Below are 20,329 nucleotides of genomic sequence, written 5' to 3'. Positions count from 1 at the left end.
ATATAACCCCTTCAACCATACAGAACATAAATCCTTCTGGATCAGACCAAACATCCATCTAATCCAGCCTTCCTCCAGTTCCCACAGTGGCCAACTGAATGCTTCCCATTAGTGGGACAGTGAGACTGGCAATTGTCCTTCCTCACTGCCGCCTCGGGAACAGGTATTCAGTTCCCTTCCGTTGTCATGACTAGGAGCCACTGGTTGATTGATCCTCCAGGAACTTCTCCAAACCCCTTTTAATGCTATCTAAACCAGTGGTCTTCGCTACATCTTGCGGCAGTGAATCCCACAAATCGTGTCAAGTACTTTGTTGTTGCTGTCAATCCTGAACCTATTAACAGTCAGTGTAATTGGTGACCCAGAGTTCTAGTGTTACGAGAGAAAGTTCTCTCTCTCTTTCTCCATATCATGCATGATTTTATAAACCTCCATCATGTCTATTGTTCTCCCTTATTCATCCTCTTTCAAAAGTTCCCAGCACTTTAGCCTTTCCACATAGGAAAGCTGCTCCAATTCCCTGATTGTTTTCCTTGCTCCGTTATATGCCTTTTCCGGCTCTACAATATCCTTTTTGGGGTGGGACAACCAGAATTGCACAGAATATTCTCAATGCAGCTGCTCTAAAAATGTATACAAAGGCATTATGATACTGCCCATTTTAGTCTCAGTCCTTTCCCTGATAACCCCTCGCAAGAAATCCTTCCCCACCCTCCCCGGTTTTTATCACCACACACACTGAGCGAACAGTTTCAGTCAGCTATCCACCATAACCCCTTCACTGCATATAGGAAGTTAGGATAGTTTGTCCCCAAGCCCACCATTTTACTCCAGCCTAAGCTACATAGGAAGGCTGTAGTCACGAGCAGCCAAGCCTGGGTGGGGCTGCCCTTGAGATCTGCCAGGACCCACATGGATCCTGGTGGTAGTGCTGCACCGCCAAACCCAGCTCTGTAGACCAGCTCTTAGACAAGGTTAAGGGCATGAGTGTGCCTTTAACCCAGCTGCCAGGATCATGTGCTTGCAGCCTGACTGCACACAGAGACCGGTGCCTAGAGCACCTGTCTGTCTGACGGGGGAATCCCCCAACACACCACGCTTGTGTGCAGTGCATTGTGGGATTGCTGGAGGCCGGGATGCATCATCCCAGCCTCCAGAGAGCCATGCTGCTTGGCACAGCGTGGATCATTGGGGAGCGTGGTCTGCGCTCCAGGCTACATTTGTTTTATCATCTGGGAAGAAGGTAGGTGAAACCCTGCTCCCCCCCTCTTGGCCCGGTATGTTGTATGAATACCCTTGTTATGTGCATCCTTAGAGTTGATATGCCTAACATTTCTGCCACTAAATAGGAGTTATGAGGTCCTGATCTGGCATGGACCATGGAGAGCTTTAATCATTTTCTCTAGCCATGGTTCCAATCTGGATTGGACTCCCTAAACCTCTTATTTGGCCCAGAAGAAAAGCTGCCATTGGTGCCAAAGGAAGCTTTCCTCCTAAGTACAATAGCAGCCATTGGGTTGGGGTTGGGAACATCTCAGTTGGACCATACAGGGGCAAAGAGTTAGCTTCCCTCCCTAGCCTCCCTCCCTTCAGCCACAGTTCGTCTGGTTCAATCCCCATGGCTCCTATTTATATAGGAAAGTTAAGCATGCCAGCTCTAATGAATTGCTTAATGCATTGTATTCTTTTGCTCTTACTTGTAATGAACAATATTTGGCATTTTGCTCAGAAGTGTAGTACGATTGGAGAGAGCCCTAGGGAGGAAGAGGAAGAGGAAGAGGAAGAGGAAGAGGAAGAGGAAGAGGAAGAAGAATGGTTCCTGTTCTGCCCCTCTTGCCATCTCCCCATCTTTTCTTTAGAGAGGTGGGAGAGGAAGAGTGAAAAGCAAGTGGTTGCTAATCATGGGGCCCCCTCCATCAGGGGCCCAGGGACATTTGGTTTTCCCCAGCCCTTGTTCAATTATAGCTCTGATTTTGCTGCCAATCTACCCAGTTTGGAGACTCAGCTCACCTCTCAATCCACCTTTTGGAACTCAATTTGCAGTTTGCTAGGGTTTTCACTATCCTAAATGTTTTGGTGTTTTCTTCCATTTTGGTAAAATAGTACCAGTCCTAATATAGATTCTTGGGGGATACCACAGTTTACTTCTTTCCACCACAATAGCTGTCAGTGTTTGCTCCCACCTAATCCTTCATACTCTTTAACCAGTTTTTGGTACGTAAAGCCCTGTCCCCTTGTCTCACTGCTGTTAAGCTTTCTTCTGGAGAGTGATTTGGTCGAAAGCTTCTTAGAAGTCCAGGTACATGTTTATCACCCCTATTTACATGTCCAAAAGATTTGTGAGGCAGGGACTTCCTTTTGTAGAAGCCTTGCTGATTCTTCCTCAGCAAGGCTTGTTCTTCTATATACTTAATAATTATTTCATCATGCTTTCTTCCATTTTAGCCAGGATTTTAGGCTGAAAGGTCCATAATCTCCTGGCTCCCCTTTTATACATTGCTGCTAATGTTGGCTACTTTCCAAATGTTTGGCAAGGAAGCCAGTTTTAGTGAAATGTTGGCTTGCTTTCTTTTGTTTAGAAGCTAAACAATCTCACATTTGAGTTATTTACGAATTCTTGGGTGTGTGCCATCCACACTCAGCAACATGTTAATTTCTAACTTGTCAGCAAACCTTTACATGTAATCTCATGTAATTTATCTCATATTAGACAATGCAGGAGATTTGCAATCACAATCTCCCACATTAAAAAAGAAGAAGAAGAATTATCAGTCACAGGAGGCACCCCACCATATAGGACCTCACCTGTATGTTTTCCCCTATGGGAGATTGCAAATAGCAGCTTTGAGGATTTGATTCTGGAAAATGGCATGTGGAAAGGGGTTTTTAAAAGCACCCCACCCTAACCCTAACCCCACTCCAACTGCTATTAACATAACAAATAAGTACCCACAAGAAATCTTGATCGCGTATCTCTCATAACACATCTTCTTTGGCCTTTAATTTTTCAGGCATGCCCACTGCCAGGTGATTCAGTTGCAGAAATCTGGCCAGCATCTTCCACAATGAAAACTGATGCAAAGAATTCATGGGGCATCTCTGCAATCTGCCTACTCTCCTTTATCATAATTTTCAGCCTTGGTCATCTAACAATCATCTGACTGCCTCCCAAACTGGCTTCCTGCTGCTTATGGTGGTGTTGTTGTTTTAAGGTTTATTGTTTGTCTTAATGTTTTTAGCCATTTGCTCCTCAAATTCTCCACCTGCTTTTGCCACAGTCTGCTTTCATTTCTGCCCTCCCACTTTTTAAAGGCAGATTTCTTGCCTTTTCTAGTGTATCCTTGACTTTGCTAATTAACCAACCACCCTGGCATCTTCTTGGGCTTGTCTGTCCCTTTCCTAGCCCGTCTCACACAATCCAGCAGCAGCAGAGCTGATTGTTGCGGTTTGAAAGAACTTCCAAGCATTCTGAAGAGAGACAACTCTCTTTCTCTAATCCACTCAGCCCTGGATTAACCATAAGGCAAAACAAGCACGTGCTTAGGGAATCAAGGGAAGGGGGGCACCACAGAGTTCCCCCGCCTAGTTATCATGCCCTTAACTCTTTCACTGAACATAAGAACATAAGAACAGCTCTGCTCGATCAGGCCCAAGGCCCATCTAGTCCAGCATCATGTTTTACACCGCAGCCCACCAGATGCCACTGGGAGCCACAGGCAGGAGTTGAGGGCATGCCCTCTCTACTGCTGCCACTCCTCTGCAACTGGTACTCAGAGGCATCCTGCCTTTGAGGCTGGAGGTGGCCTATAGCTCTCCAACTAGTAGCCGATGATAGACCTCTCCTCCATGAAGTTATCTAAACCCCTCTTAAAGCCATACAGGTTGTTGGCTGTCACCACATCTTGTGGCAGAGAATTCCACAAGTTGATTATGTGTTGTGTGAAAAAATACTTCCTTTTGTTGGTCCTAGATTTCCTGGCAACCAATTTCATGAGACGACCCCTGGTTCTAGTGTTATGTGAGAGGGAGAAGAATTTCTCTCTATTCACTTTCTTCACACCGTGCATGATTTTATAGACCTCTATCATGTCTCCCCGCAGTCACCTTTTTTCTAAACTAAATAGCCCCAGGTGTTGTAGCCTAAGCCTTGCCTCATAAGAAAGGTGCTCTAGGCCCCTGATCATCCTGGTTGCCCTCTTCTGCACATTTTCCAGTTCTACAACATCCTTTTATAGATGTGGTGACCAGAATTGTAGGCAGTACTCCAGGTGTGGCCGCACCATAGTTTTGTACAAGGGCATTATAATATTAGCCGTTTTATTTTCAGTCCCCTTCCTAATGATCCCTAGCATGGAATTGGCCTTTTTCACAGCTCCTGCACATTGAGTCGGCACTTTCAACAAGCTGTCCATCATGAAGCCAAGATCCCTCTCCTGGTCAGTCACCGACAGCTGAGATCCCATCAGTGTATACTTGAAGTTGGGGTTTTTTGTCCCAATGTGCATCATTTTACACTTGCCAACACTGAACTGCATTTGCCATTTTGTCACCCACTCCCCCAGTTTGGAGAGATCCTTTTGGAGCTCCTCACAATCCATTTTGGATTTCACTGCCCAAAAGAGTTTGGTATCATCTGCAAATTTGTCCACCTCGCTGCTTACCCCTGCTTCTAGATCATTTATGAATAAATTAAAAAGCACCGGTCCCAGTACAGATCCCTGGACTTCTTACTTCCCTCCATTGTGAAAACTCTCCATTTATCCCTACCCTCTGTTTCCTGTCTTTCAATCAGTTTGCAATCCATAAATGTACTTGTCCCCTTATCCCATGACTGCTAAGTTTCCTCAGGAGTCTTTAATGAGGAACTTTGTTGCTTTGGAAGTCGAAGTATACTATGTCAACTGGATCACCTTGATCCACACACTAGTTTACACCCTCTAAGAACTCCAAAAGGTTTGTCAGGCAAGATTTACCTTTGCGGAAGCCAAGCAGGGCCTGTTCTTCTATGTGCTTACAACTTTTCCTTGAGAATGCTTTTCATCAATTTGCCTGGAACAGACATTAAGCTAACCAGCCTGTAATTTTCTGGATCGCCCCTGGATCCCTTTTTGAAAATCGGTGTTACATTTGCTACTTTCCAGTCTTCCGGTACAGAGCCTGTTTGCAGAGATAAGTTATATATTTTGGCAAGGAGGTTGGCAATTTCACATTTGAGTTCTTTGAGGACTCTTGGATGGATACCATCTGGCCCTGGTGATTTGTTAGTTTCCAGTTTTTCCAGACAGTTTAGAACATCATCTCTTGTCACTTCTATCTGACTCAGTTCTGTAGCCTCCATCCCCCATAAGTCCGCTTTAGGAACAAGTATATGCTCTGTATCCTCTGCCGTGAAGACGGACACAAAGAACTCATTGAGCTTCTCTGCAACCTCCATATCCTCCTTAATAATCCCTTTCACTCCCTCATTGTCTAATGGTCCAACTGCCTCCCTGGCAGGTTTCCTGCTTCTGATGTATTTAAAGAAGTTCTTGTTATTCCCCTTGATACTTTTAGCTAAATGTTCCTCAAACTCTCTTTTCGTCTCCCTTATTGTCACCTTGCATTTCTTTTGCCACCTTGCATTTCACTGCCACACTAGTCGATTTTTTTGTAATTGTTTTTATCTTCCATGTTCGACTTTACTCTGCATTGCTAAAAAAAAAAAAAATGTTTTCTTTGGCTCAGTGGGTGACTAAAGTTTCAAGAAACTACCGTACTAAACTATGTATATGAAGTAAAAAGTCATTGATCTGCAAAAGATTACTTTAAAGAGCAGTGCAAAAATATTGATAAAACTTCACGTAAAAGATGGTCCTATGGTATGATGTCTGACCTTGAAGATGAAAGATTTTTCTCAATCATTCGTTTTCTTGCGGCAATTTATAAGAAATTATAGACAGTGGAACTGTTTTGGTATACTTTAGAAATCTAGAAGAAAATTTTTAAATTTAAATAACTGTTAAGGTATAAGTAAATAATTTGCTTGAGTCTTAATGTCCTGTCAGTTAAGCAATGGAGGGGGCCGAGGGGGGGCACCATTGTTGGGCTGTGCTTAGGGCATCAGTTGCCCTTAATCCGGCCCTGAATCCGCTCCTCTGTAAAATGGGGCTTCCTTTTTTAAACACGACCGCGTTGGACTTCCCGGGCAGTTCCCCACTCAGATGCTTCTCCACGGAATTTCACCGCGCTGTGGTCGCTCTTCCCCGTGGGTTCGACCACACTTGCCCCGAGCCAGAAGCGCCAAGTCGCGGTCAGCACCACTCACACAGGACAGGACTGACTCCAGCAGGGGCGCCTCCGCTGTGCTTTACGGCCAAAAGCTGCAAGGAGGCGCCATAATCTCTGTGGCATCAGAGGCAGGCAGAGATGGGCTTAAAAGGGTCGAGCTGGAGGCTGCTGCGTTGCCTTTGAAAGGCTGGAGGGAAGTTGTGCGTCTGCGCTTGACTCAGCTCAGCTCGCCTGCCCCAATCCAACCCCCTTGGCACGGGCCCGGGAAGCCGCGCCCACCCTCCCCTCTGCGCCCTGGACAGCTCCGCCCCGGCAAGTTGGCTCCGCGCCGGCTTCTCCTCCTCTCGCCCTCCTGTCCTCTGCCTGGCAAAGCAGCCGAGGCACGCCATGGCGAAGCGAGGGTGCTTTTTGCCCCCCGGGAGGCTGAGGCGCTGCCTGGGGGCGCTGCCAGGGCCTCCCTGCCCCTCCGAAATGGCGTGGTGCTGGAGCAGCAGGGGTGCAGCCAGCGCGGCAGAGGCCGCCTCGGCCGCCCGGGCTGAGGAGCGGCTGAAGCGGCCGGAGGAGTTGCCGGGCCCGGGGCTCTTCAGATCCCTCTACTGGCTCTTCGTGAGGGGCTACTTGCTGCACACGCACCGCCTGCAGGTCGGGCAGAAGCATCTGGGCTGAGGAGGGAGGGGCGACAACTCGCGGGGAGCAGGGCAGGGCGCGCGGGCTGGCGAACTCGCCTGGGCTCGGCGAGAGAGCAGCCAGGAGCGGGTGGTACCTGGGCGTTTGGAGACGCGCGGTGAATGAAGCGGGCAGAATATGGCGAGTCCCTGGTAGACGCCGAGAAGCGTCCCTCCTGGAGGAAGCAGATCCAGCCTCTGGGGCTCGCTTGAGCCTCCCCGGTGGATTTGTGGGCAGACCCAGAGCTGAGAGCCTGAGTCTCCTTGTTCGGTGTCCTCGGATTCATTTCAGCCTTCCAAATCCCGAGCGTAGCCCCACACATCGCTTGCTCCTTAGCACCAGCACGCTGATGCTAGATGGGGCTTTATCTGAGCCAGGGGTCAGCGCAACAACCCGCCTATGCAGGGACTCAGCCCTAGGGCCCATGGTGTTACTTAAAAGGCTGAAATGCATCTGAGAGTGTGCAGAGTGCTCCCCCCTACTCCGCTGTGAGTAACCGTAACCAGTCCTTCTCAGACACATCTGGGTTTAGAGAGGAGGGTAACTTAGCGGCTGCCTGGTAAGGTAAGATGCCATGTACATTATGATGTGACAAACAGGCCATGGTGTTGGGCCAGGTGAGGGCTGAGAGAAACCCTGACATCAGTGCTTCATTCTATGGAAACTGGTAGTAGGGCTCAAGCAGGGGTGTAGCTATAATTGAGCGGATGGGTCCAAAGAACTCCCCCCCCAGCTCCACCCCTCCCTATTTTCTTCATTATCTCCCTCACTCCGAGGGGCCACCAGGGAGGGTGCGAACACGGCCCCCTCTCCCCAGCTACTTCGCCCCTGGGCTCAAGAGTGCCTGGAAGTCCCAGCATCTTGTCTAGATGCCTTAATAATCCTAGCCTATGATGGGTTGCTTCCAAGTTACACGGGCAGTTGGATCTGTGGGAGCTCCTCCTGTGAACCCAGTCCACAGTAAAGCCGTTGTGATAGAAAGACTTTGTTTTTCACAAAATGCTTCACCTTGGGAAAGCTGCCAAGGGAGCAGCTAGCAGCAAAGAAGAATCTGTTTGGCAATCCAGTTGTTTCATCCTAGTGGCCGCCTCTGAATTGTTCTGTCAGCCAGGCCAAAGGAGCTCAGATGGCTAAGAAACAAACAGCTTTAGTTGGTGTGGGGTTGTGTAAACAGCAGCTGGAAACTCAGAAGAAAAAACACTGTGGTACTCTCCGTAGACTTCAGTAAGAATGTTTAAAAGTCTGTTCCCACCCAGAGTCTGGTCATGACCAAGAAACAGAATTTCGGACGGATGTGGCTCTGCTAGGGTGGGGGCAGGGGCGTAGCTATAATTGAGCAAAAGGGTTCAAAGAACACGGCCCCCAGTTCCTGAGGGCCCTCCAGATCCACCCCTCCCTATTATCTTCATTATGTCCCTCACTCTGGGGGGGCCGCCAGAGAGAGGGATGAACACGGGCCCCCTTTCTCCTAGCTACACCCCTGGGTGGGGGAGAGGGCTATATGGACTGAGGAGCAGACCAATGACAGGACTCGGAGCTTCCTTTTTCATTCTGTGGGGTGAAGGAGCCTCTTGGAGAAGGGAAGGCTCCTGCTCCTGCCACAAAAAGTGGGGTGACCTGGATCAAGGGGTCAGTTTTAGCCCCCACTAAAGAAGGTTGTCCCTTATCCTGGAATAATGTCCTAAAATACTCTGAGAACAAGTTGGGAAAGTAACTAATTACTCTTAAGTATGGAACTAATTACTCCATTAAGTCAGAGGTGGCCAGCTTGAGGCACTCTAGCCGTAGACTACAACTCCCATCACCCGCAGCTGCAATGTATTGTGAATGGGGGTGATGAGAGTTGTAGTCTAACAGCAGCTGGAGAGCCTGAGGTTAGGGTTTGGCTCCACCACTACATTCAGTAATTAAATCAAGGAATTGTCTATAGCTCTGGCTGGAGGTAGCACCATTACCTGCTAATTTCAGTTTATATGACATCAGCGAAGCAGATGAAATCCCTCCCACCCCCGCCAAAGCCAGTTTGTTTTTACTCATTAACCCATCTTGGTTAATGAATGATTTCTCATTATTACTGGGGGCACTGATTGTCTCTGCTCCAGTCTGTAGTGGAGGGGTGCCTCAGCTGTCCAGGAAGCAACCAGAGGAGCTACCTGGCTCGATTTGGTTCTCTTTACACCTTTCTCTAAGCAGTTGTAGAACTCCTAGCTCTATAGCGTAACAGGCACTGAGGCACTGTTAGCCATGCTCAGACATACACTGGACACGGGTTGTCAATGTGCTGAACGTAACATGTGAATAGGGCTGTTCTCTCTCTATGGCATTTGTACAATCTCGGTTCTCATCCTCTATAATAAAATGCTAAAGTGTGATCCCGTGTCTCTGCACCTGTGTCTTTCTCGGCCGTTCTGCGCATGCCCAGAACATCTGAGAAAGATACGGCCGCAGAGACACGGCGGCCATGTTGCCTCTCCGCGGAAAGGCCAGAGGCGGCCACGGGGAGGGCAGAGGCAGCGGCAGCGGCGGGTACAGCCCGGCCGCAGGGGTAGGAGAGCTGGCGGCGCCGAAAAGAACAGGGGCGGCGGCAGGTCCGGACGGCCCGCAGGAAGGCCAGAGGCATCGACAGCGAGTCCGGCCTGGCCGCAGGGAGGCAGAGGCGGGGGCAGCGGGTCCAGCCCGGATGCGGGGATAGGAGAGGCGGCGGTGGGTCTGGCCCGCCCGCCGAAAAGAACAGGGGCGGCGGTGGGTCTGGACCGGCCGCAAGGAGAGCAGAGGCGGCGGCGACGAGTCCCAACCGGCCGCAGAGAAGGGAAAGACGGCGGGGGCGGGCGGCACTCTTGGAACTCTCCCCTACTAGCGCCCGTTATTTCAACGGGCTTAAAAACACTAGTTGTTCATAATCATTCAGTTTCTCTCGTAGAGACAAGTTTGAAGAATACCAAAATGACATGTATCAGCTCTGCAAACAAATGCAGGCCTTCTAATGGATGAGACTGTTGTGCCTCTTCTTACTATATCCTTTCTACTTTCCCTTTACTGCACCAATTGTTGCCAAAACAGATGTTTATGTATAGTCTCAGCAGATTGTTTGAAATATTGCAGCAGATGAATCTATTTTTGCAAAGCAGTATTGTGCGCATAATACTGAAAACAGAACTTGGATTTGATTTAGTGAAGTGGGTTTATTTCATGTATATAAAGATAAAGTTGTGCCGTCAAGTCGGTGTCGACTCCTGGTGCCCAAAGAGCCCTGTGGTTTTCTTTTGGTAGAATACAGGAGGGGTTGACCATTGCCATCTCCCACACAGTTGAGATGATGTATCTTCCTATATCGCTGCTGCCCGATATAGGTGTTTCCCATAATCTGGGAAACATACCAGCGGGGATTCGAACCAGCAACCTCTTGCTCTCTAGGCAAGTTGCTTCCCCATTCTGTCATTAGGTGGCTCATTTCATGTATATATTGACTTGCTATTAACTGCTTTGATTTGAACTGAATGATATTTTACTTCTGCAGTCAGAATCAACATTGCAAAACCTGAATCTAAATAACATTTTAATTATCTTTAAAAAAGAAAATTGTTTCTCTCAACTAAATAACAGGAAACCAGTTATTTTGGAGCAATGTCAGAATACCACACTGAAAACTATATCACAAGAGTCAGTTCAAAACAAAACCCAATTGAACAGCTGCATTAATTTGCCTCTGGTCCTATTTTAAAATTCAATTCCGATAATACTCCACATCAAATATAGTTATTCACTCAAAAAGCTAATAATCTAAATAATTGATCTGCTTTTCTAGAATTATTTATCTGAACCTGGCACTCATGGAACCTGTAAAGTTCTTCTACTAAAAAAAGCTGGTGAAACTCAGATAATTCTTTTAATTAATAATGGTTCCTAATTTTAATAAATCTACAGCCTTTCTGAATTTTTCTTGGCAGTCTTCTATTGCAAAGCTTGGTGAGAATTTTGAACACTTTGCTTTCCCATTACTTTGCAATTAAGGCTGCCTCACCAACATAATTAGACAGATTTTAAAGCCATGCATAAGATTGAGAGCTATGCACAATTCTCACTGAAATTAGAATACTAGTAACAAGGTTCATTTGACTTCAAAATATTTATGCCTTTCACTAAGCCAAGCAAGGGGCTCAACATAGTCCAATTGCACAACTTTAATGTTTAAATTAACCATGAAGTATAGGCCATCCAGTATTGTTGTGTGCCATTAGGAGAGGAGAGCTGGTCTTGTGGTAACAAGCATGACTTGTCCCCTTAGTAAAGCAGGGTCCACCCTGGTTGCATATGAAAGGGAGACTTGGAGGCACTTCACATAACATGTGTGAAGCACCTGATAGGGTTCTGTGGATTGGCCACCCACACAATTAAGGAGCCGGTGGGGATCGGGGGCCGTGGGGATCGGGGGCCATGTGGGGATTAGGGGGGGCCGTGTGGCCACCGGAAGTTGGGGATCGGGGGCCGTGGGGATCGGGGGCCGTGTGGCCACCGGAAGTTCCAGGATGCCTGCGAGCCCGGGAGGCTACTTGCAGCTTCCCAGTCAGGGGTCTACTCATGTGTCACCATGCGCTGCGGTGACACGCAAGCACTAAAACAAGGTTAACGGAGCAATCGCTCCGTTAACCTCGTTTGGGGGGGGATTTAACATGGCTAACTGCTGGGAGCTGCACAGCTCCCATTGCAGTACACGGTCACCCCAAAGCGGGCTGGGCTCCCTTAGCTCGCTTTTGGGCGATTGTGGGAATAGCTTCTTGATGTGTGAGCACTGTAAGATATTCCCCTCAGGGGATAGAGCCTCTCTGGGAAGAGCAGGAGGTTCCAAGTTCCCTCCCTGGCGGCATCTCCCTGGCGGCATCTCCAAAATCCTGCCTGCAGGCTGCAACCTTGGAGAAGCCGCTGCCAGTCTGTGTAGGCAATACTGAGCTGGATGGACCAATCGTCTGACTCGGTATATGGCAGCTTCCTAAGTTCTGTTCCATTTCATGATGTGGGACAATAATTTAAATGATGCCACCTTGGCAACTTGAACAACTTGAAATAACTTGCCAGACTAGCGGGATAATGGCAAAAAACTAGGGACGAGTACCCTCCAGCCAATATAATGTTGGCTTCAAATATCAGACATGCTTGCCATAAATATGAATGGTGCCATCTTGGTATCACTGAACGATTTTTAAAAACCACCATTGAAATTCCTGCCTTACATTCAGTTTTCCTCTCCCTCCACGTAGCCCACACACTCTGAGGACCTGGAATGGCCCAATGTTCTAGATAACCCCACTGGCCTTATTTATTCCAGGTGCTTTCCAGGAAGCTGTATGGTCCCATTTGGAAATCCAAGTTCGGCCTTTACAATAATATTAATATTGGCAGCCCTGAAGTCCTAGAGGAGCTGTTGCGTCAGGAGGGGAAGTACCCCATACGGAGTGACATGGCCCTCTGGAAGGAACACCGGGACATTCGACATCTCCCCTATGGCCCCTTCACTGAGTGAGTGCAAAGCCAATAATCCCCCCTATTGGGCTGCTGCTGCTGCGTGACTATACCAAGGCTTGTATTCCGAGAAATGAGGGAAGGCATAGATCTCGCATCATGCACTTAATCTGGGCTGGAAAATATGCCCAAGGCTGTGTATCGTCTGTACATGCACACACACACACATCAAAATTATCTGAGCTGGTCTTGTGGTAGCAAGCATGAATTGTCCCCTTTGCTAAGCAGGGTCCACCTTGGATTGCATTTAAACGGGAGAATACATGTGTGAGCACTGTAAGATATTCCCCTCAGGGGATGGGGCCGCTCTGGGAAGAGCATCTGCAGACTTGTCTGCAGAAGGTTCCAAGTTCCCTCCCTGGCATCTCCAAGATAGGACTCAGAAAGACTACTGTCTGCAACCTTGGAGAAGCCACTGCCAGTCTCTGTAGACAGTCCTGAGCTAGATGGACCAAAAGTCTGACTCGGTATATGGCAGATTCCTAGGTTCCTATGTTCCTAAAAATGCAAATCTTTGGAAATTGTATTAAATTATGCAAATTACATTAAGTGAATTTGCATTCTTCCTTATTTTGCATAATTTATTCTTCTTGCAGTAGTTATGGGACAGGCAGAGAGTGACTCACAGTACTGAAGCCTCATTTCCTAGTGTCTGGAAATACTACTCGACCACATTCACCCACTCATTTCCCTGAGATTTTACAAAGAATGGCCTTCCTTCAGTACTACTTCACAACCTTATTAGCTAGAAACTTGCTTTTTTATGGAAGATTAAAATTTTCAGAATGCTGAATTCTGCATCTAATAACTACGGTTGCTTCCACAACGTGAAAAGGGTTTCCCAACCCTGGATTTGCCCTGCTGCTCTCTTTCCATTTATGAAAGTAAAAGTGGATGTAATACTTGATTATTATTTTTTTAAGTATCTGGCCTGCCAGTGCTTGCTTGACAACATTTTCAGGACATCACTGAGGACACTTCAGTTTGAACTAGTAGCAGACCCATGCTAAAGAATCCCTTTCATTCTATTCTGGATACAGAGCCTTTCAAGGCCACTGATCTTGAACTGAAGACTGAAAGGGCTAGCAGACTTAACCCCAGTGGCTCAGTGGCTACTCATTCTCCCTAACAAATAGTGGTCATGAATTTTCCATGGCCACAGAATCTGGGAGTAAGTGTCACTTCTTAACTAACATAAGGGATCTTAAGGAAGAGAGTGACAGGAGAGCTGGTGAGGTGAGGAGAGCTAGTTTAGGTGAGGAGAGCTGGTCTTGTGGTAGCACAAGATGCCCTGGTTGCATCTGAATGGGAGACTTGATGTGTGAGCACTGCAAGATATTCCCCTCAGGGGATGAAACTGCTCTGGGAAGAGCAGAAGGTTTCAAGTTCCCTCCCTGGCATCTCCAAGTTAGGGCTGAGAGAGATTCCTGCCTGCAACCTTGGAGAAGCAGCTGACAGTCTGTGAAGACAATACTGAGCTAGATAGACCAATGGTCTGACTCAGCAGTTTCCTATGTTCCTATGACACACCACTAACATCTGAGCAGTAATTATGATTTATTAAAATATAGCACATGCAGTGTTATTACTGTGCAATACTGTGTTGTTACTATTAACTCTGGCTTGGCTTTCAGCGTTACTCCTCTTCTTTTCCATTAGATGATCTGTCCACTACCTATACAAATTTATGGGATATATATATATATATCCTTTCCTTTACAACTACAACAAAAGGGTCACAATTACTCACAATACTCCTAGTATCAGAAGGAGATAAGTTGATGTCACTTCAATAGGCCCCTCACCATACCTGAACTTACCCTGACATGCAAGAAACTTGCAGTCTATTTTTTCCACAGCTTGCTCCAAAGATACTTCCAGACTAGCCCTTTTCTTTTGCATTTTTATAGCATTCTTGTCCAGAGTGGTGAAGCAAGCAACAAAAGCCTCAATTTCCCAGTCATGATTTAGCCTCCATTGCTCATCTGTTTATTAGAGTTTTATCTTCCCTGGGTCATGTTCTGGTTTTTCCAGATTAAGCTCAGGAAGTCCTTGGGAGAGGATGGATTAATCTAGCACAACAATCAGAAAAGTCTGATTTAGATCAAGTGAACTCCCTATTCATGATAGAGGATCAACAATTCAGCATTAAGCTGTTATACACATAATGGCCCCATTATGTTTTATTTTAAAATGTGTATTAAATTCAGATTTCATTTGAAAGCAAAAGCCACAGTCTGATAATACCATCACTACAGCCAAGCAAAAAAGTTGTGAACATCCAACTTTTGGGTTCTCCAGAATGCTTAGCATCCAGGGTTCAGAAGAACTCAAAAGCTTGACTGCTCACCACTTGATGTCATTTTGACTGGTCTAATAAATGTATTACCAGACTGTGACTGGATATTTTCTAATTGACCTTTTAGGAACAAAGGAAGCTGCCATATACTGAGTCAGACCATTGGTCTATCTAGCTCAGTATTGTCTTCACAGACTGGCAGCGGCTTCTCCAAGGTAGCAGGCAGGAATCTCTCTCAGCCCTATCTTGGAGAAGTCAGGGAGGGAACTTGAAACCTTCTGCTCTTCCCAGAGCGGCTCCATCCCCTGAGGGGAATTATCTTGCAGTGCTCACACTTCTAGTCTCCCATTCATATGCAACCAGGGCTGACCCTGCTTAGCTAAGGGGAACAAATCATGCTTGCTACCACAAGACCAGCTCTTCTCTCTCCTTTTAACTTTTGTGTATCTGATCATTGATCGTAAATAAAGTTCTTCTAATGGACTAACATGCTGCCTACAGTTTTTGTGTATTTTTAACCAAGTTGCTTTTGAACGGAAACTTGCTATAATTGACTTTTTAAATCAAAACAAATTTATTACCGTACACGACCAGCTTATAATTTACTTTTAAAATGTATATAAATGTGTATAAAAATCCAGTTGTTTGGATGCTCTGCCCTGTGGTGAATAATATGAAGAATTACATTAGGCAGTATCAAGTCAGGCGGGCCAAAAGCAGCTTGGGAAAAGGCAGATCCCTCTCTCCATGAGATTCCTCTGTCTTGAGTCCAGGTACCTAGCTGGGTGTGCAGGTTACAGAGCCTGCTGTGGGCAGGTGGGCCCAAGTACCCAAGATCTGCATTCCATGAACTGAAGGTGCTGAAACAGCCCTCCCATTCCATTCCATGAATTCAGGGCTGTCAGAATGTACCTTATGGGGCAAGTGGGAGACAGACAAGCTTCTTTGGGAGCACTGCAGGGAAGAGCTAAGAGTGGATATTGGCAGATGGAGAAGCAGAGCATCGCCTGACTGATTACCTGCTAGATTCCAAGTGATGCTTGGGTTCTTACTTCCCCCACCATCAACCCACTCTTTCATTCTCAGGGACGGGGAGCGGTGGCATCACCTGAGGCAGGTGTTGAACAAGAGGATGCTTAAGCCTTCCGAGGCTGTGCTGTATGCAGATGTCATCAATGAGGTGGTGTCTGACCTGATAGTGCGGCTGGAGGATGACAGAAAAAAGAGCCCCTCTGGAATAATGATTCAAGATGTGGCTAATGTACTTTACCGATTCGCCCTGGAAGGTGTGTGGCCACTGGCCAGTTATGATGTAGCACAGTAAATTCTTTTTCCTTTCAATGATATCCTGTTGCTCTCAGGGTGTGGTTCATGTCATGTGTAGGTGAAAGATGAACCCTTATGTGGCAGGCAGGTATAGATATGATCCATGCATGGCCCATTTAAGAAAATGTCTTCTTCACTATGAGCCCCTTCACCCACTGACATCATCTAGAGAAGTTTGTCCGTAATTGCCACCAGCTCAATTCCTGTACACAGGGACAGGAATTCTCTGTTGCTACCCCAAGACTCTGGGAAGTGCTCCCTACTGAAATAAGAGCCTCCTCATCTCAGACAACTTTTAAAAAGTCTCTAAAGACACATTTATTCACCCAAGCTTTTTAACTAGACTTGTAGTTTTAAATTGTTTTATGTTACTATAAACCATTCAGAGATGGAAGTTTATGGTGGTGTACAAACGTAATAGATAGATAGACAGATAGATAGATAAAAATAAAATGTGAGTGAGATATTTGAGGCTCCTTCTCAGGTCCACAGTAGCTTGGGAAAAGTCCCTGCAAAGCACAGAAGGGAGGTAGGATTGTACCCTAACTGGTGCTTGAATTAAAGGTAGCCCTTAATGAAATCCACAAGTTCCACTCTCTTATATATTCGCCTGATCATGGGCTACCTTTAAAACAAAACCAGGCCCTCTCTGGCCACTTTGTAAATCAAGCACTCCAGTCTCAGTTCAGTTAGTAGGAGGCAAATTGTCTCCCTGCCCTCGCCCCAGGTGGTAGGGAAGAAAACAAGGAAACAGACTGCTGTTGCAATTATGCAGTATATTGACCAACAAAGCCATGGTAACACTTGTGAGGGTTGAAAGAAATTGCAGTTCTACTTCCACATTCTGTCAGGTGTGCTCAAGCTCATTAACTCTCATGGGGCTAAGCACAAGCAGCAGATGTGCAAAGGATTCGGCTTTAGAAAGTTTGGGGTTCCATTTTTCCTTTAGAAACCAAAACTAGTATTTTTTTAAAAAAATCAGAAAGAAAGAAAAGCTTGGGTGGGGGGGGGCGGGGAACCAGAATTAGACAGGGTGAAGGAACATCTCTCTTATAGTGCCATATAACTTTTCAAATATATTATTCAGAAATATTCAAAATATATTTAAATAGTAATAAAACAAATTTGTAGAAGGAACAATCCATCTTTTGATCTAGCACATCAATGCTATTGGAGAGTAAGAGAGAAAGTGTGTCTTTGTATTTATTCCCTTACACTTCTATCCTGCTTCCTCAGGGGTAGTGTCTATGGTTTCTTCCCACCCCCCATTTTATCTTCAAAAACACTTAGGAAGTCAGTTTGGGTGAAGATGGCAACTGGTGACCAAAGGCCACCCAGTCAACTTCAATGGCTATGGGGGGATTTGAACCTATGTCTTTCCAGTCCATCAGTTTATCTGTTGCACCACATCAGTTCCTATAGAGAACAGCTCTTCAACAGACCTGGGTGGTTGCTAGAAGACATATGCATTGGGTGTGTAGTCGCTGCTGGTGTGTCCTCTGCAGTCCTGAGTCTTTTCACAGCAAGGAGTGTAGAAAGAAACTGATGGAGGCCCCTGGCTTAGTTTTTCAGACATGTAGGGTTGTCCAGTTAAACATTTCAACAAAGGGGCACTTTGACATTCTTGTATCTGACCTAAGAGTCAGTTTGATGTTCATGTATAAGGGCTTATGCTTAACACAGGGTATGTCCTTTAAAATAAAGGACATAACTGGTAGATAGACACCACCACCCTTAGAGAGTTAAGTAGATAGTACCACCATCCTTAGAGAGGTAGGTAAATTGGGTAAGGAGTAATGCCTAGGTAGGCTCCGAGCCACTGTATATCCTGCCCCCTGCGACTAGCATTGCCATTCATTCCAATACTTCTTAACAACTCCAAACAGGCAAACTCCAAGTACAACCTCAACGTTTCTCCTGATCTAGTTAACCCTGTTCCCTCTTCTCCTAGATCCCAATTTCACTCTTCCCACCACATACACATAGTTTGCTCTCCGCGCAGCCTCTATTTTACACATGCACACACTGCCCTCTGATCCATTGCCATTTAACTGCAGCATTCTGTTTCCTGGGGCTACCATTTTACAGGGCACTGAGGGACCTTTTTTCCAAATGTGACTCCTGTGCTTTTGCCATCCAGGCATCTCATACATCCTCTTTGAGACCCGCATTGGCTGTCTGGAGAAGCAGATCCCTGCTGAGACCCAGAGGTTTATTGATGCTATTGGATACATGCTGAAGAATTCGATCTTTGCCACCATCCTGCCTAAGTGGACCCGGGAAGTACTGCCCTACTGGAACCGTTACCTTCAAGGCTGGGATACCATCTTTGCCTTTGGTACGTGAAAAGCGGAGAATTAGAGAAGTGATCACACTTCATCTGGACTTCTAGCCAGAATTAGTCTGGTGTCATCATATGAGGAACTGGGACCTGTCCCTCTTCATCTTTGAAGGTGGGAGGATGTAAGATGGCAGTAAGTGGAGTAATCAAAGCAATGCAGTAGATACTGTGCACTGGAGATGGATGTTGTCATGACAGGTCCAGCATTGTATTTCTGCAGTAACAGATAATGTCTTTCATTGCTCCAGGAAAAAACCTGATTGATCAGAAGATGGTGGAGTTAGAAAAACGTGTGGACCGGGGCGAGGAAGTATCAGGCTATCTAAGCTACCTACTATCCAGTGGGCGGCTTAGTCCTGAAGAGCTATATGGTAGCATAGCTGAGCTACTGTTGGCCGGTGTAGACACGGTAGGATAGCTACATATTAGAGAGTATATTGTTATCTGCTAATCAGCATTGTGCAAATAAACATCACAAGTACATTTGAATGCTCATCATGTTTTCATAACATGTACTTGAAATTTCTAAACACCATTCTGAATCAGGCCAATATCTATAGACACTATTATTATTTCTTGTTTACACAGTCAGACAGGTGTTATTGACTGGTTTGTTTTATCCAGACATCGAGTCCTTCCCAAGGACCTGGGATGGCTGAATTTTATTGTCAGTTGTTATAAATATCGTCGCAGAATATAGGCTGTTCCCAGTAAAGTTGCTTTTTGTAATTGGCTGATGGTGATTTCTGTGGCCCCTATGGTGTTGAGGTGCTCTTTAAGGTCTTTTGGAACTGCACCCAGGGCGCCAATGACCACTGGGATTATTTTGGTCTTTTTCTGCGACAGCCTTTCCATTTCAATTTGTAGATCTTTGTATTTGGTGATTTTTTCTATTTCTTTTTCTTCTATTCTGCTATCCCCTGGTATTGCTATGTCGATTATTTTGACTTGTTTTTCTTTCTTCTCGACTACAGTTATATCTGGTGTATTGTGTGGCAGATGTTTGTCTGTTTGTAGTCGGAAGTCCCATAATATTTTTACATCTTCATTTTCCACCACTTTTTCAATTTTATGGTCCCACCAATGTTTGGCTACAGGTAGCTTGTATTTTTTGCAGATGTTCCAGTGTATCATCCCTGCTACCTTGTCATGCCTTTGTTTGTAGTCAGTCTGTGTGATCTTTTTACAACAGCTGATTAGGTGGTCCACTGTTTCATCTGCTTCTTTACAAAGGCAGCACTTGCTGTTTGTGGTTGACTTTTCTACTTTTGCTCTTATTGCATTTGTTCTTAGTGCCTGTTCTTGCGCAACCAGTATTGAGCCCTCTGTTTCTTTCTTCAAGTTGCCATTCTTAAGCCATTGCCAGGTCTTGGTGATGTCTGATTTTCCACTTATATTGTGCAAATATTGACCATGCAGGGGCTTATTTCTCCATTTTTCGGCTCGGTTCTTGACTTGTTCTTTCTTGTAGGCCTGCTTTGTTTCATTGGTGTTGAATAGTTTTGCGTTATTGACCATTTGAAGTGCATCTTCTTCACTGTCCTTGATATATTCTTCAAGGCCTCTTTTCTCCTCCTCTACTGTTTGATGGACTTGTAGCATTCCTCTTCCACCTGAGCTGCGAGGGAGGTAGAGCCTATCGACATCACTGCGGGGGTGCAGAGCATGATTGATGGTCATGATTTTCCTGGTCTTACGATCCAGCGTCTCTAGCTCTGCCTGAGTCCAGTCTATTATCCCTGCAGTGTATCTGATAACAGGTATAGCCCAGGTGTTTATGGCTTGTATGGTGTTCCCGCCATTGAGTTTGGACTTGAGGATTTTTCTAACTCTCCTGATGTATTCACTTCCCAATTTTCTTTTAACTTCAGTGTGTGCGATGTTATCAGCCTGGAGAATGCCCAAGTATTTGT

General features: G+C 46.0%; 1 protein-coding gene across 1 annotated transcript in view; it reads left to right on the top strand.

The window, feature by feature from the left end:
- Positions 1 to 6,454: 6,454 nt before the first annotated feature.
- Positions 6,455 to 20,329, top strand: part of LOC128340957 (sterol 26-hydroxylase, mitochondrial-like) — a 31,561-nt gene continuing 17,686 nt past the window's right edge. Inside the window, exons 1-5 of the mRNA XM_053286898.1 lie at positions 6,455 to 6,909; positions 12,257 to 12,447; positions 15,836 to 16,035; positions 18,216 to 18,413; positions 18,665 to 18,825. Coding sequence (XP_053142873.1) covers positions 6,655 to 6,909; positions 12,257 to 12,447; positions 15,836 to 16,035; positions 18,216 to 18,413; positions 18,665 to 18,825 — 1,005 coding nt within the window. The 5' untranslated portion in view covers positions 6,455 to 6,654. The remainder of the gene's footprint in view (positions 6,910 to 12,256; positions 12,448 to 15,835; positions 16,036 to 18,215; positions 18,414 to 18,664; positions 18,826 to 20,329) is intronic.

This window comes from Hemicordylus capensis, chromosome 1 (genome assembly GCF_027244095.1).
Source record: "Hemicordylus capensis ecotype Gifberg chromosome 1, rHemCap1.1.pri, whole genome shotgun sequence".
NCBI classification, from domain to species: domain Eukaryota; kingdom Metazoa; phylum Chordata; class Lepidosauria; order Squamata; family Cordylidae; genus Hemicordylus; species Hemicordylus capensis.
Note: the sequence above shows the minus strand (reverse complement) of the source record. Positions and strands in the feature narration are given on the sequence as shown.